This window comes from Populus euphratica, unplaced genomic scaffold (assembly GCF_000495115.2).
Source record: "Populus euphratica unplaced genomic scaffold, PopEup_1.0 scaffold1086.1, whole genome shotgun sequence".
NCBI classification, from domain to species: domain Eukaryota; kingdom Viridiplantae; phylum Streptophyta; class Magnoliopsida; order Malpighiales; family Salicaceae; genus Populus; species Populus euphratica.
Genome location: NW_011500949.1, coordinates 24,709 through 42,885, shown reverse-complemented (window position 1 = coordinate 42,885; position 18,177 = coordinate 24,709). Strand labels below are relative to the sequence as shown.

The window sequence follows — 18,177 nt, the reverse complement described above, 5'->3', positions numbered from 1 at the left end:
CTCCCTATGGTTCAATCCCAGTCTTGTTGGGTTATTTATTACTTCAATACTTCTACATTTGAGAGAAGACATCAATCTTTTGGTCGTGTCACAAAGTAAGAAATGACCTAACTATAGGATGATCAAGATAATTTTCTTATTTTTTAAAGGTAAAGGCACCACTTAAACTTGATAACTTGACGTCTTTCTTTTTCCTTTGAATTTTTTATATATAATTTCATCATTTAACATTAGATTTTATTGGGTTTTTTTTATTACTATTACTATTACTATTCTTGATATTGTGATTGTTATTGTTGTATTATTGTTATCTATAATTTGTACAATTAACTTTTCTGTGGTTCGATTCCAGTATTGCTGAGTTATTTATTACTTCAACATTCCTGTATTTGGGAGAAGGTATCAATCTTTTGGTCGTATCACAAAGTAAGAAATGACCTAACTTTAGAATGATCAAGATAATTTTCTTATTTTTTAAAGGTAAAGGCACCACTTAAGCTTGATAGCTTGGCGTCTTTCTTTTTTCCTTTGAATTTTTTATATATAATTTTATCATTTAACATTAGATTTTATTGTTTTTTTTTTAATTTTCTCCTTTAATATTTTTTTATTTTAAATTGATTTTCATAATTTCTTTTGATTTTTTTTATAAAGTTATTACAATCTCAAACAAATGTCCTCGTACTTAGTTTTGAATGTGTCTATTTTTGTTATCGTATAATTAAATAAAAAATAATTTTAAAAAATAAAGTTTTTAAATTCAATGGAGTCCATAATTCCAATAATGAGTTTAATGAGTTAAGTCACGAAACCTAGATCAGCCTAATATATCATTGTCTTAATTTTTTTAAAATATCATCTTAAAGATTTTTTTTAAATTAAATAATTTTTTTATTGATACTTCAAGTTATCTTTAAAACTATTAAGATATTAAATTACATTAAAATAACTCTTATTTATATTGTTTAAATTAAAAGCAAAAGTATGTAATAAGTTATGTTAAAATAATGTAGAATTGATTCACCTAAGCAAATTCAATTACATTATAAAATATTTTTTTATATAACTTAAATATTATTTTGTATTTTTTAAATAATTAGTCACATCATATTTAGGTAAATAATAAGTTAGTTTTTTTGGACTAGTTTAGAATTAGTAAAAATCTATTTAGTAGTGTTGTTATGGTTGCTTTTAAATAATTTTTCATATTAAAATACATGTTAATAATATTTTTTATTTTTTTAAAATTATTTTTTATATTATTACATTAAAATGATATAAAATATATAAAATATATTTTTTAAAAAATATGGTTTGCAATTAGTTTTCGAATAGTAATTACATGTAGAGGTGCCGTCAAATCGAGATTTTAGCCTTATTGTCATTTTCTGGATAATCCTCCAGATTCCCTTGTTATTTCATTAATTCCAAGGATATTAGGGTAAATTGGCAGGACAAGGCAGTAGCAAAAGCTGAGCCTGGAACACATAAAACCCTTAATCAACGCGAAACCCTGCTGCCGCTGCTGGTACTACTGGTGCTGCTTACCTGTCATCGACCATGGCTTCGCAGTCACGAAGAGGCGGACTCTCACTCCCGGACCGGCGAGGATCTTCAAAGCAGGAACCAAACATCCTGGCTAAAATCAACAATACTCAAATCGTATCTAAAGGAAAGCAAGCAGCCTCCGACGCCGTTTTTGTCGCCAAAAAGCTCCTTAAAAGCACAGGCAAGGCCGCCTGGATTGCGGGGACCACTTTCTTAATCCTGGCCGTTCCTTTGATTATCGAGATGGACCGTGAGCAGCAACTCAATGAGCTCGAACTCCAGCAGCAAAGCCTTCTTGGTGCCCCGCCCGTTGGCCCTGCTCCACCCAAGTAGATCCGATCCGGTTAGAGATTGTTATTGTATGCTGTGTGTCATTTTTAGTCTCTGTTTAGGAATTTGGATTTACAGCTTTAGTAATTGATGTATGTTGATTCTCTCTCTTTAAACTGAATGTCTGGGTTTTGAATGCAACGATAAAGCGGGTCTTGGTGATTAATTAGGCTTAATTTCCGTGAAAGTTTGGGTTTTCTGTGATATTTGAATGAATTTTTATTTGGGACTTTTGTTGTTTGATTTGATTCCTAGGTTTATCATCATTGGTCACATAATCTAGTTAATAATCAAGTCAGAAAGCAAAACCTAGCGGGTTACGATGAATGACGAGGATAAGCTAGTCTTAGGTTTTTGGTAGAATTCATTGAGGCAGCTTTCGTTCATGGTTTAGTAAAGCTATCTGTCTGTGGTTATCGCATTCTTGATGATTTTAATCCTCCCGAGGCTTGTCTATAAGAATTTGAGATTTGAGAATCGTGGACACAGGGAAGTGCGAGCCCAGGCTAACCAGGTGGATTGTTGTTACTTTCTCTGGATAGGGTTTCAGGGGATGGGGATACTTTTTGGTTCCTGGTGGTGCTAAACAGCCATTGGTGTTTTTTTAAATGCTGAGTTAGGCTCTTGGTGTGCAGTTTTGGGACGTTCAGCCTTAAAACTGTTTTGATGCTAGTACAGCGTTAACATGCAGCTGCGTTGTTTGTAGAGTTCTAGTATGGCTACTCTGATTCACCAATATGAATCATGGTGTATTTGGCACTGTCCTTTAAAGAGTGTTTTTTAAAAAAATTAATTTTTTTATTTTAAATTAATATGTTTTTAAATTTTTTAAATTATTTTAATATACTAATTTTAAAAATAATTTTTTAAAAATAAAAATATATTATTGATATATTTTTTTAAATAAAAAACACTTTAAAAAATAATTATAATAATGTTTTTAAATATTCATTAAGTAAACAAACTGGATAATTTCTTTTTCATATTAAAATGATGCTGTGATTTGACTCTCACCAGCTTGGGGACTGTAATGTGACGATACAATTGTTGGTTTCCTAAGATAAATATATACAGTGAAAATGATAAATTTAAAAATTTAAAATATTTTAAAATTTTTAAAGGTTTTGTTAAATAAATTTAAAGTTGTTTAGGATTTATATTTAAAGATTATATATTTATTTTGACTTTAAATATTTACTTCAAGCTTTTCTTTCAAGAAATGAATTGCTGTATCTTTGAGTGTTAATTCTTTTCTGTTATATTTTAGGTGTTTTTATACTGTTTTATATTTATAAAAAAATAAGTATCATAACTTTCTATTTATAGAAAAACCTAAGAAACCATAGAAATAATAAAATAACAATTTGTCCCTTAAATATTATTACATACATTATTTTAAGCTAATTTTATAAATTTATTCAATCAAGTTCTTACTTAATTGTTTCTAGGTCTAGAATTGCAATTCCTTATATTAATTACATGTTATTCTTTAAATTTTAAAATTTATCTATAATTAATACATACTTCATTAATCATCTTATTTTAATTCCTGACAAGTAATTTTTACGTGTGCGATCTCTTAAGTTCTTTAATAAGTTGCTCAAAATATAAATCATAATTTTAAATAAAATATAATTAATTAAATTAATATATTATTAATTCAATAATATGAATGTATTTTTACTAAAGTATATAATAGGTCTCATTTTTTGCATTAACACAACTCTAATTCTAGCCTTAGAAGCATCATACTGTATCTTAAATATCTTAACAAAATTTGGAAGTGCTAAAAGAAGAGTAGTGCATAACTTCTTTTCAATCAACTTAAAAGACTTTTGTGCATTTTTACTTCATCAAAACTCACTTTTAATTTTTTTCAAACATTCAGTCAAAGGTTCAACAATATAATTGAAGTTCTTCAAAAATCATCAATAAAATATAGTTAAACCATTGGAACTCCTTATATCAATAATACTAGCAGGTTTCAACCAATATTTAATTGCTTTTATTGTTTGCTTTGTCAACCTTAACCCCACTACTAGAAATTATATAACCAAGAAACAAAACACTTTCTTGATAGAAATGACACTTCTTTAGTTTCCTATACAATTTAGCATCACACAAAGTTTCAAATACAACTATAAAATACTCCACATGATTATCATTACACATAAAAAAATACAACAATAGACAATCGAATATGCTTTATCAAAACATGATTCATATGTCATATAAATATACTAGGTGCATTAAATAGCCCAAATAGTATTACCATATATTCATACAACTTGTATTTAGTTTTAAATGTTGTTTTCTATTCATTTCTCTTTTTCATCATAATTTGATGATAACCGCTCATCAAATCAATTCTAGAAATTAATGTAGCACCTTACAACTCGTCAAGCATATCATTAAGTCCAAGTATAGAAAATCGATGCTTAACTATTATTTTGTTGATTGTATGGCCTTTTACACACATATCCACATGGAACCATCTTTCTTTAGCATAAGCAAGGTTAACATGAAATATAGACTAAGTGACTCTTGCATATAGCCATTCTCTAAGAGCTCACCAACCTGATTGAATCTCTCTTGCTTCATTTAGATAACATTTATATGTTAGTCTGTTAGGAAATGAAGCTCTTGACACCAAGTCAATTTGATGCTCAATCCTATAAATATGCTGTAAACCTTTAGGTAATTTTTCTAGAAACACATCCAAAAACTCCTTAAGCAACTTTATAATTTGTCTTGGTAATTTCACATGCTCTACTTGTAATAATAGTTTCACCTCAACCATGAAAATAACCCTGATTGAAGCTGATGCTTGCTCGATGTCTTTTTTTTTTTATGGCTAACATAAGCCTTTTACTCTATTTCACCTCCTTTTGTTGACTTCACAATTGATCCTTTCTAACTTGCTGAAAATTTAATGGCAACAAATTTAACTTTTTCCTCTTCAGCATGAATGTGTAAGTATTTTTTCATCCATTGTAGGTCACTTCTTTATTAAATTGCCATGGATGCTTTAATAAAACATAGTTAGCTGACATCAAAGCCACATTACACAAAACCTCATCATAATAGGTTTTGATGGGGAAAAAAACACATAAACCTGCTTTGTCACTCGAATCTCTCTATACTCGTTAAGCCACTGTAAACTATACCATTTAAGATGTGGAACAATAGCTAAACTATATTTCTCTACCAATGTAGTGTACGCAACATTAATGCAACTTTTATTGTCAATAATCATTCCATACACCTTAACTTGAATTTGACATCTCATATGAAAGATGTTCTCACTTTGTTCTTTATTAATGTCAACTTGTGCATTCAAAATCCACTGCACTACTAACAAATCTCCTTTTGCTAGTTCAAAATCTTCTCTTTACTCATCCTCTTCTATCTCACCATCAACTTCAATTTCAAACTCATCCTTACTAATCAACTCCCCATGTTTTCTATGCACCACCATAACTCTCACATTTAGAGGCAATATGCCTACGCTATAAACATTTGAAACATTTAATGTCTTGCAACCTATTAAGATGTTGAGGTTCAATCACCTTTTCTTTATCTTTTGTAGAGTCTGAACTTGTACTCCCCTCACTAAACCCCATTTTCTCATCTCATTTGGATGTATTCCATGTTTATAAAGATGAGAAAATAGGTTTTGAAGCATTCAATGCTTTTATTGCATTACCATTCATTCATTAGTATACTCATACCAATCAAACATCTTTTTAACCTTCTAATCCCACTCCAAGCACTGTTCATGTTAGCTACTACCTCTAATTGACAGAACTTTAAGTTTAATTCCACTATGAGGCTGATTATTCTGCCTTCTCAGTCTACCCCTTTCATCAGCCCCATCATCCTCATTTGACTCCAATTTAGCCTCTATGATAGTATTTCATTGCACCTTATAAGCTTGCATTCGTTACGGTTGAAAATTGTTCATTTGTATTATTTATAAAGTATATCAATTCTTCTAGAATCTTGTCATAAGATCATTATAACCCAATAAGTTGTGCTTATCCAAACTAATACCCCTTAAAACTTCATCTCTTTCTCCAGCTATAGTATATTAATTTCCTACAATTCACACAAATTCAATGAAGAATATGAACATCTATCACAATCAACAAGGGAAAACTCATTTCAATCCAAATCCAAGTCAAATAAAACAATTTGTTTTAATCTATAGTCATTGATATTTTTTTTAACCTAAGTTATCCACATACAAAATCCTAAATCAGTTTTAAAACCTTGGCTCTGATACCAAAATGATATGCCTTAACTTCCTAGCCTGTACAAACTAGTAATATGATATGAAGATGAAGGAAGGTAGGTTTAGTTATATCATTTTTTTCTTATGGTATTTGACATGACCAAAAAATTGACACGTTCTGAACTTGAAATCCACCTAGATTAGTCTTGTTTTCACATGCAATGGATGACTTCAAATTCGGGTTCAAATTTATCTACTATTCTGACGTAAACATCATCAATTTCTTAACTTATTTGCATTATCAACCCAAATTCAAGTAGTCCAGCATCAAAAGAACCATTAAGGGCTCTTCCCATCTTTAAGCTCCAATTGTAGGCAAATAAGCACCCTTGAACCAATTTGAAACTGATTGCCAAATTTTAACTCCGACGCAGCTTCAATCATTCCAATCTGACTCGTCAAGGTCCTTTGTAGTTGTTTAGCTCTCGCTCTTGTCATTGGACCATCTGAATCCTCTTGCATATTTGATTTACCTTTACGAGATGGATTATCATTCCCATGATGCACATCATCAGCCCCGGGTTGATAATGATTTGTCCTCAAATCATAATCGTCGTCATCATCCAAGTATGGGGTCAAGTCTTTCACATTAAAAGTAGCTGATACATTGTAATCACCAGGAAGATCTACCTTATACGTATTATCATTCACCTTCTCTATAATCCGAAATGGACCATCAGCTCTTAGCATCAACTTGGACTTGTGTTTGCTTGGAAATCTGCCCTTACTAAGATGAATCCAAACAAGATCACCAGGTTCAAACCTAACCATTTTCCGCCCCTTGTTAGCTTGTTTAACATACTTTGTTGTTTTCTCCTCAATATGTAATCGAACCTGCTCATGTAGTTTCTTCATCAATTCTGCCTTTCTAATTCCATCCATAGATGTCCTCTCATCAATTGGAATATGAACAAGATCAATAGGAACACAAGGATTAAAGCCATACACGACCTCAAATGGTGAAAATTTTGTAGCCCCATGCACACTACGATTATATGCAAACTCCACAATAGGCAAACAAGTATCCCAACTCTTCAAATTCTTATATATAACAGCTCGTAACAAAGAAGATAAAGTTCGGTTTACTACCTCAGTTTGTCCATCAGTTTATGGATGACATGCCGTACTGAAAAGTAACTTCGTTCCTAGCTTCCTCCAAAGAGTCTTCCAAAAGTAGCTTAAGAACTTTGTATCACGATCAGAGACAATGCTTTTAGGAACTCCATGCAAACGAACAATCTCTTGAAAGAACAAATCAACTACATGTACAACATCGTCAGTTTTGTTGCAAGGAATGAAATGGGACATTTTGGAGAATCGATCAACCACAACCATTATTGAATCCTTTCCACGCTGTGTCCTCGGTAACCCCAGTACAAAGTCCATGCTAACATCCATCCACGGTTGCTCTGGAATAGGCAACGACATATACAGCCCATATGCATTCTCTTTACCCTTAGCTTTCTTGCAAATAGCACATCTCTCAATCACCTTGTGCACATCCCGTAACATGCTAAGCCAAAAGAAATGTTCTTTCAGCAACTCATAAGTCTTCTTCTCCCCAAAATGACCACTAAGACCACCACCATGAGCCTCTCGCACAAGCAACTCCCGTAATGAACCTGAAGGAATACACATTCTGCCCATTTTGAACAAGTAACCTTCATGCATAAAGAACCCATCACAAGCTCCCTTTGCACATTCGGTAACCACATTAGCAAAGTAGGAATCATTAGCGTATTGATCCTTCACTTGTTCAAAACCCATCAGCCTCGCATTCAACATAGAGATCAGTGCATACCTCCTAGAAAGAGCATCAACAACCACATTAACTTGCCCTTTCTTGTACTTTATGACATAAGGAAATGACTCCATAAACTCCACCCATTTAGCATGTCTTCGATTCAGCTTGCTTTGCCCCTTAAGATACTTTAAGGATTCATGATCAGTATGAATAACGAATTCTTTTGGCAACAAGTAGTGCTGCCATACCTCCAGAGCTCGAATCAAAGCATAGAACTCCTTGTCATAAATAGAGTAGTTCAAACGTGCTCCATTTAACTTTTCACTGAAGAATGCAATCGACCTCTTTTCTTGCATCAAAACAGCCCCAATTCCAACTCCAGAAGCATCACACTCTATTTCAAATGTTTTAGCAAAGTCTGGAAGTGCTAAAACTGGAGCAGTACACAACTTTTCTTTAATTAGCTCAAAAGCTTTCTGAGCATCTGCACTCCATCTAAACTCGTTTCCTTTTTTCAAGCATTCTGTCATAGGAGCAACAATAGAGCTGAAATCTTTCACAAATCGCCTGTAGAAAGAAGCTAAACCATGAAAACTCCTCACATCAGCGATACTAGCAGGTTTTGGCCAGTCCCGAATTGCCTCAATTTTCTCCTCATCAACCTTAACTCCCTCAGTAGAGATAATATATCCAAGAAAGATGACACTTTCTTTACAAAAGTAACACTTTGTGAGTTTCCCATACAACTTAGAATCTCGCAAAGTTTCAAACACAACTCTAAGATGCTTCACATGATCATCAAAGGTCTTGCTATACACCAGGATATCATCAAAATATACTACAACAAACAGCCCAATATACTTCCTCAAAACATGATTCATAAGCCTCATAAATGTACTAGGCGCATTAGATAACCCAAACGACATTACCATCCATTCATATAACCCCTATTTAGTTTTAAATGCTGTTTTCCATTCATCTCCCTCTTTCATTCTAATTTGGTGATAACCACTCATCAAATCGACTTTAGAAAACAATGCAGCGTCATGCAACTCATCAAGCAAATCATCAAGTCTGGGTATAGGAAATCGATACTTAACTGTTATTTTGTTGATAGCACGACTGTCCATACACATCCTCATGGTACCATCTTTCTTTGGTACAAGCAAAGTAGGTACGGAACATGGACTAAGTGATTCTCGAACATAGCCCTTCTCTACAAGCTCACCAACCTGCCTTTGAATCTCTTTTGCTTCCGCTGGATTACATCTGTATGCTGGTCTATTAGGAAGTGAAGCTCCCGGCACCAAATCAATTTGATGCTCAATTCCACGAATAGGCGGTAACCCTTTAGGTAATTCATCTGGAAACACATCTTTAAATTCTTCTAGCAATTCCTTAATCTGTGTTGGTAAGTCCACTCCTTCTACTTGTAGCAATTGCTTTGCCCAGATCATGAAAACAACCCCCGTCGAAGCTAATGCCTGTTTGATATCGCCTTTTTTGGCTAACAACAGCCCCTTACGTGATTGCACCTCCTTTTATTGGCTTCGTAACTGATCCTCTCTAACCTGTTGAGAACTCAATGGTAACAAGTTCACCTTTTTTCCATTCAGCATGAAAGAATAAGTGTTCTTTCGTCCATTGTAGGTCACATCCTTATCAAACTGCCATGGACGACCCAATAACAAATGGCTAGCTGACATCGGCGCAACGTCACACAAAATCTCGTCATGATAGGTTTTAATGGAAAAGGGCACAAGAACTTTCTTTGTCACCCGAATCTCCCCATTCTCATTCAGCCATCGCAAACTATACGGTCTGGGATGTGGAATGGTAGTTAAACCTAATTTCTCCACCAAGGTAGTTGACGCAACATTAGTGCAACTTCCATTATCAATGATCATCCCACACACCTTATCTCGAATTTGACATCGCGTATGAAAGATGTTCTCACATTGCTCAGCACTAACATCAACTTGTGCATTTAGAACCCGTTGCACAACCAACAAATCTCCCTTCACTGGTTCGAAATCCTCTTCTTGTTCCATTTGTGCCTCATCTTCATCTTCAGTTTCAGCCTCATCTCCACTAATCAGCTCTTCATGATCCCCATGCAATATCATTACCCTTTTATTTGGACATTCTGAAGCAATGTGCCCATGTCCTAAGCACTTGAAGCACTTGATGTCTCGTGACCTCCTTGGATGTGGAGGTTCTGTCACCTTCTCCTTTCCCTTTAAAGAATCAAAACTGGTATTCCCCTTGCTGACCTCCACCTTCTCATCTTGTTTAGGTGTGCTCCATGTTCGAGTAGGTGTAGATCTGTCCCTTGTCGTACTTGATGTAGTTACATTAGTTCGGACACCTCCTCGTTTCTGCTGCCTCTCTACACGACTTGCAAGCTTTATAACATCCTCAAGGAAGATGTACGGTTGCAATTCAACCACATTAGCTATATCCTTCCTCAACCCTCCAAGAAATCTAGCTATTGTTTGTTTTTGGGGTTCCATCAATTCACATCGAATTTGTAGCAACTCAAACTCTTTCACATACTCTTCCACGCTTAAAGATCCTTGTCGCAAAGTCTGAAGTCTGATGTATAGCTCTTGTTTATAGTAATCAGGAACAAATCTCTTCTTCATCACTCTTTTCATAGTTGCCCACGTTCTAATCTCCTCTTCTCCATCCCTTCTTCTCTGAATCTTTAAGTTTTCCCACCATAAAAGAGCATAATCTGTAAACTCAAGTGCTGCCACCTTGCACTTCCTTTCTTCAGAATATTCATACCATTCGAACACCTTTTCAACCTTCTGAATCCATTCCAAGTATTCCTCGGGTGAACTACTTCCTCGAAATGGTGGAATCTTAAGTTTGAGACCACTAGGAGGATTATTATTCTGTCTTCTTGGTCTGCCCCTGTCGTCGCCCTCATCATCCCCATTTGGATCTCCATCAGCTTCTACAAAATCATTTTGTGGCACCCTAAGTGCTTGCCTCTGCTGGGGTTGCAAATTATTTCTTTGCATCATTTGCATGAGGGTATGCAACTATTCACGAATTCTGGTCATTTCATCCTGAATCTCAGCATGAGATCGTTGTAATCCCATAACCTGTGCCTGTTCTAAACTTAACCCTCTTGGCAAATCTTCTTTATCTGCAGCCATAATTAAGTTTATCAACCTCAATTCCTGCAAGCCTTTCTTCTATTTCTGGCTCCTGCCTTAGATCGCAACTGATGCTCTGATACCAGATGTTGTGCCGTGAATGATTCAAAAATCGGCAACAATGAATCTGACGAAAATGGATGAAGGATGGGTCTGGTTGTATTTTTTTTCTTTTGGTGTTTAGGCTAGATTATAGTATTTTTTAAGGTAAATAAAATGGAGGATAAACTAGAGTGATACTTTGATAAGTCAATCTGGACGCCACAAAGATCAATCTAGGATTTTGACGCCACACTCTTTGTGATTGAAGAGTGATAAGTCAGGTAGGGTTCTTCACAAATCAATTTGGAAGAATAACTCTTAATTCTCGGAATTAAGTTCAAATATTGGCCAAAAGTTGTTTATTACATATTCTGATGCCATATTTATAATGGAACATCCCTCCACACTTAGGAAAATTCAACATGATAGAAATCAAGCCCAAAACTTGGACTTTGACAAAGTAACCAGACAAATTACACTAGCACACATTTTCTGACTTTAATTGAAACATAAACAGACCGAATTTAAAATGGCTATAACTTCTTGCATAAAAGTCCAATGCAATCATGGTTGGACAATCTAGAAAGATCATGTTCTGAACTTGAAATCCACCTAGATTAGTCTTGTTTTCACATGCAATGGATGACTTCAAATTCGGGTTCAAATTTATCTACTGTTCTGACGTAAACAACATCAATTTCTTAACTTATTTGCATTATCAACCCAAATTCAAGTAGTCCAGCATCAAAAGAACCATTAAGGGCTCTTCCCATCTTTAAGCTCCAATTGTAGGCAAATAAGCACCCTTGAACCAATTTGAAACTGATTGCCAAATTTTAACTCCGACGCAGCTTCAATCATTCCAATCTGACTCGTCAAGGTCCTTTGTAGTTGTTTAGCTCTCGCTCTTGTCATTGGACCATCTGAATCCTCTTGCATATTTGATTTACCTTTACGAGATGGATTATCATTCCCATGATGCACATCAGTATTTGACATGACCAAAAAATTGATGTCTTCTCACAAGTGCAGGAGTGTCGAAATAATAAATAACCCGGCGAGACTGAGTTCGAACCACAGGAAAGTTAATTGTATAAATTATAGATAACAATAACACAACAACAATAATAACAATATTAATAATACTAATAATACCACTAATAATAGTAATAGTAATAATACTAGTAATAATAGTATTAGTAATAATAATAATAATAATAGAAGAAGAAGAAGAAGAAGAAGTAGACGAAAAAGAATAAAAGTTGATGAGAACTTTAAGATGGAAGATTAACGAAAGGATTAAACAATGATAACAAGATATCTCAAGGTTAGAGGATTCACTAATAGTATGTCAAACAAGTATAGTATAAACTCTTATTATTCAATTGGAAACCACACATAAAAGAGGTTCGAATTAGATTATAAATTGTTAGCATGATTACATTAGTTATATTCGAATAATGCTAATACTTGTAAATATTGTCAGGCATGCATGCTTATAACTTATGTTAACAACAAATCAAGTTCCTTTCATAGCTTAAGTGTTGGTTATACCATACAATATGGGCTATGAAAGTAATAACGTTTTTTGTACCAAGTGTTATACAACATAAATTTAGATTAGTCATTTAACAAGCAAAGTATTAAAGAGTGAATAAGATAACAAATACAAAACGTGTTAGTATCAAACATTAAGATCCATGTTGAGTTTACACTATACTTATTCTTACACCATTATTGTAACCTTTTCACCTTGACATAATAAACTTAACTAGACATAATGAAAGAAAGAAAATAAATAAACAAAATAAAAACATAAATAAGATAAAAGTTAACTAAGTAAAGAAAAGGAAATGAAAGGCATAAACTTGATATTAATGAAAGCAAAACTTAAGCATTAGAAAAATACAAAGAGAGAAAGAAAGAGCATGATGTTGATCTGGAAACTAAGATGCCTAAATATATGGCAAATGCCTCCTTTTATAAGCCAAAATTAGGAACTATTAATTTGATGACTAATTGATGAGTGGGTGGCCAACTTTTGACTTAGTAACAATCCTTATCTTCTCTTGTTTATCCAAAATGTTATTGATAACGTTAGAAACGGAACCACTTGAAAACATGAAAGTTATAGGAAATTATCTCAGTTTTCTAAAAAAAATAGAGGTAATTTGGACTTCTAGAACTCCAGATATGGGCCAAACACTAAACAGTGTGCGAGTTGTAGGATAGATTCGGACTTCTTTGTAGTTGCTATAATTTGGACTTGAAAATGGTCTTTTTAAATCTTGGGCTCTATATGAAAGTTGTAGGCCTATATATTACCTTTCCATCCATATAAAGTAGACCTAAATCCAAGATCTACAACTCTAGATATGACCTAATTACCGAACAGTGTTCTGGTTTGGACTGCACCAACATCTCTTTTCTAAGTTTGGCTATCTCTTAGTCCTTTTAATTTTAGTTCTTATATTTATCAATCAACCCTTTCATTTATGTGATAAGCTTACATTTAAAATAAACATATACCACAAATTAAAGGTATCTTATATTATTAGATATGTTATTATAAAACATGTTTTAGTTAAGGAGTTATTGATACTTCAAGTGCAAAATGATGATATAAAACCTTGATAAAAATGCACTTTTAAGTACTAATAAGTGTTTAGGTTGAAAATTATATGAATTGTAATGGAAATAAAGGATAAAGTTTGAATGAAACTTTTTGATAAGTCGAAGATGTCACAAAGGAATTTCTATCAAGATAAAAATGTCACACTTTTGTGATTAAAAGTGATAAATATGAATTGTTCTTCAACTAATTCTAGAAATGGAAGAACAAGGAAGAAAATGCTTTAAATAAGAAGTTGAAAATTTTTATATTATTTTAAAAGTCCTAATATTTGGTCTGAAACATCACTATATACTTCAAACAACCCTCCAAGTTTAGAAAATACCATAATATCATAATTGAGACTTACATAAATAATTTTTTTTAGAAAACTAGACAAATAATAAATAGCATATGTTTTTGACATATAAAACACAAACACACAAAAATTAAAACAACTATAACTTTCTATACAAAACTCCAATGCATGCATGGTTGGACAAAGTAGAAAGATGACATTCTGAACTTGAAAACCATGTAGAATAGGTTTATTTTCTAATTTAATACAATGATGAAAAATTCAGGCTCAAATTTTAATCTACGAGCTAACAACAATCCCAAATTCTTCAAAACTCTCAAATCATGACTTAAGCCTTATTTGAAAACAAACAAACATATTTGAACCATTTCTATTCAGTTTATAAGCCTCCAAACTCACTAAAGCTTTAGTCATACTAATTTAACTTGTTAAGGAACTTTATAGTTATTTTGCTTGAGTTCTCATCATTGGATAATTTAAATGGCCTATTAGAATCAACCCTTTCCATGTTAGAATCATGATGCGTATCAATGCATAAATATCTGAACTTGAAGAGGAGACCATTGTAGTTTAACAAAGGTGACAAGGTATTATTTAAGTTAACTTTGCAGATTTGGAAGATCATTGGTAAGGCTATGACATGAGGGTTGGTGTTGAGATATCATAGGTGTTTCAAAATCATAAAAATGGTGGGAGTAGTGGCTTGTATGCTAAGGTTACATGAGTGATTGAAACTTCTCCCTATATTCATTGTGAGCTTTTTAAAACCATTCCATGAAGATAAGGAGAATCCAAAGAGGACCAAGTTATACTACATGTTTTCTTGGTGAAATGGAAGCGAAACTAGAAGGCTTCACAAAAGAATAATACAAACTTGTAATAGTTTGAAGACAAAGTACAAGAGTACCTCACTTTTATTTTAACGAGTGCGTAAGGGCAAGTTTATTAAAGGCCTGGTTATAAAAGTGCACTAATGAACACATTACCTCTAAGTTGTCACAGGCCCTAACAATCCACTCTAATAGTGTCAAAATTGACAAGTAGTGTGTCATGGTTCATACAAGTAGTGGGTCATGCTAGTACAAAAGTAGGCTTGGGTGATGGACTGCTTGTTAGGTTCTTGAAATCTATGCATATAGTGAAAATGATATATGTAATGCAATATTTGGGAGTTCCTAGGATCCCGTTAAACAAATCTAGAGTTCTTCAGGGATTTATTATTTGAAGATTTGATCTTCCATGCTAAATCATTTTAGCATCTTATCTATATACGTGAATTAAGACAATCCAAGTAATCTTTTATATTTATCTCTATAGCTCTTAATTCCTTATATATAGGTTGCTTCTCCCATATCCTTTATAGAGAAATCCTTAGACAACTAAATCTTTATTGATTGAAGTAAAAGAATGTCATTTCCTATTAGTAACATGTCATTTATATATAAGATTAAGAAAACGACACTACTCCCACTAACTTGTAAACATAAGGTTCATCCATATTTATGAAATCAAACTATGTGATTGTTTTATCAAAACAAATATTCAAACTCTTTAAAGTTTGCTTAAATCCATAAATGAATTTTTATAGCTTGTATACTTCGTTGGCAAATTTCTTTGATTCAAAACCTTTAAACTATGTCATATACATATCCTCATGAAGATTTTCATTCAGGAAAGTAGTTTTGACATCCATTTAATAAATCTCATAATCATAGTGTTCAACTATAGCAAGAAAATCCTTATACATTTTAACATAGCTACTATCATGAAGGTTTCATCAAAGTCAACACCTTGTCTTTGTTTGTAAACTTTGACAACTAGTCTAGCTTTATATGTTTGTATATCTTAGTAACAACAATTTTGCAAATGGTTTATGAAATAAAAAACATAGTTAGTTTTTTTTTTTAATATCAACTACTACCCTCTTACCCCAACCAAAATGAGACATTGTCATTAATGTTCTAAGCTATAAAGATAGAGTATAGAAGATATCCCCTAAAACAACGACTACTGACAAACCTGAAATACACTTAAACAAATATAAGAAACAACAAACCACAAATATTATACTATTAATAAAACCAAAAGACATAAGTTTTTACAAACTAAGACTCAAATCATAGTTGTGATTGTGGCTCACATCTTCCTTTAATTATACGTTCAAGAACGGCTTAAACACCCTCTGTAGGTCGGGGATAAGCTTCCCATCCAGTTTTCTTGAAAACTGACAAACAAGGTCCTTTTTAGTCAGATTTCCAAGACTATGTCGATCATATTATTTTTGAAAATGAGGCCATAAATCACGAATTGCACAATGCACATTTCCACTGGGATGCGTCTCAAGAGTCAATAGAAGATTATCTAAAGACTCCTTACTCAAGTCAGCCTTAATGAATTGTATTTTATCTTCACGGTTTATAGATATCATTCCTAAAGAATAACATTGTGCATTACAAGTCCATCTGGCACATCGATGACAAACTTTCAGTCGTTTTGTATGACTTTTCTTTGCAAAAGTATTTTTACATGTCCCAAGCATGTATGAAATAAAAGAATTGAAAGACTCACCTGATAATTAGACATTTGCTTCAATTAGCCAACGAATCTCTTTAGGAATTCCATGGTTTATTAACTACCTCAATTTAGCACACCTAACTTGATAAATTTTTATAATTGCATTTTAAGTCGAAGCGAGAAAATACTTTTTCAATTTTTTAAGAGTGGTGTCTATTTTTTAAGATGAGAAGTGGAAAGGAGATGCAAAGAAAAGAGAAGGAATAAGAAATTAAACAAATATATACACATATATTAGTTATCATGGAAAACTGAAAAAACCGACTTAGTTACGAAGTATTGTTATTTTCCATTTAACCGGAGTGAGAGAGACTAGCAAACCAAGAGTAAAAAAAAAAACACAAAAACAATGTGAGAAAAATAAAATAATCAACCTTTATCTACAGGATTATTCAAACCAGTGGATTCATTTTCAATAGGAAAATTATCAAAGTAAACTTTCAAATGATATCCATTTACCTTAAAAACATTGTCATTCTTTGGATTCTCAATATCAAAGGCCCCATAAGAATACACATGTTTCTCAATAAATGGTCTGCTCCATCTTGATCTTAGCTCTCTAGGGAATAAATGGAGTCGAGAATTATAAAACAAAACTTTTTGACCACTATCAACTTTTTGATAATTTTCACAAGTTTTGCAGAATGCATATGTGTCCTTGAACATGGTGGGCTAATAAAATTCATTTTGAAAGATTTTTGTTGTTGTCTTTTTTACGAGAAATGACTCCTACATGCTTCAAAATGACAAAGTTTAATGACACTACTTACCTCATTGTTAGAAATGGATCTTTGAAATATTTGATCAGAACAATATTTGAATAAGAACGAGTTATCCCAATAAAAGTTTTTCACTTTGTTTAAAAACTTACCTTTATCTTGGGTACTCCAATGAGCAGACAAATCTTTTGAAGCAAGAAAATTGATATTTTTATCATACCAAGGCATTGAAATAAGAGAAAGTAAGGATTCATTAGGAAATAATCATCGATTGATATGATGTCAAATATGTTGTTACTTTAAATAAAAGATCTGCATCAATATTTTCGGTGCCTTTTTCATCAGTGATTTCTTCCTAAGAATAAATCATTTGTAAATCTTTAGATTCATCCAACTTATTTTTACTTAAAATAGATTCAAGTTGATCATAAGTTAATTCTTTAATATGATCTACTTCTTGTAAATCATTATCATCTCCAGGTTGCTTGCAAATGTTAAAAATATTCATTTTCAATGTTATATTTTCAAATGATAGCTTCATCAGTTCATTCCTATAATTAATCAACGTGTTAGAATTTGGAAGAAATGGATGTCCTAAAATAACAGGAAATGAATTGCATGCTTCAATAGGTTGTGTGTCCAAGACAACAAAATCCATAGGATAAATGAATTTATCGACTTATACTAACATATCTTCGACTATTCCTCTAGGCACTTTTACAGATCTATTGGCATGTAAGAGAGTTATAAACTTTGGTTTTAACTCACCTAGATTGAGACTTTGAAAAACTGAATATGTAAGTAAATTCATACTAGCGCTAAGATTAAG

General features: G+C 32.7%; 1 protein-coding gene across 1 annotated transcript; it reads left to right on the top strand.

The window, feature by feature from the left end:
- Positions 1-1,465: 1,465 nt before the first annotated feature.
- Positions 1,466-2,107, top strand: LOC105116883 (mitochondrial import receptor subunit TOM9-2-like). Its single transcript, XM_011014385.1, has one exon. The coding sequence runs from the start codon at positions 1,561-1,563 to the stop codon at positions 1,879-1,881; it is 321 nt and encodes a 106-aa protein (XP_011012687.1). The 5' UTR covers positions 1,466-1,560; the 3' UTR covers positions 1,882-2,107.
- The last annotated feature ends 16,070 nt before the right edge of the window (positions 2,108-18,177 follow it).

Bases quoted from the DNA above. Each gene is read 5' to 3' on its own strand.
- LOC105116883 (XM_011014385.1), top strand. From the start codon at position 1,561: ATGGCTTCGCAGTCACGAAGAGGCGGACTCTCACTCCCGGACCGGCGA.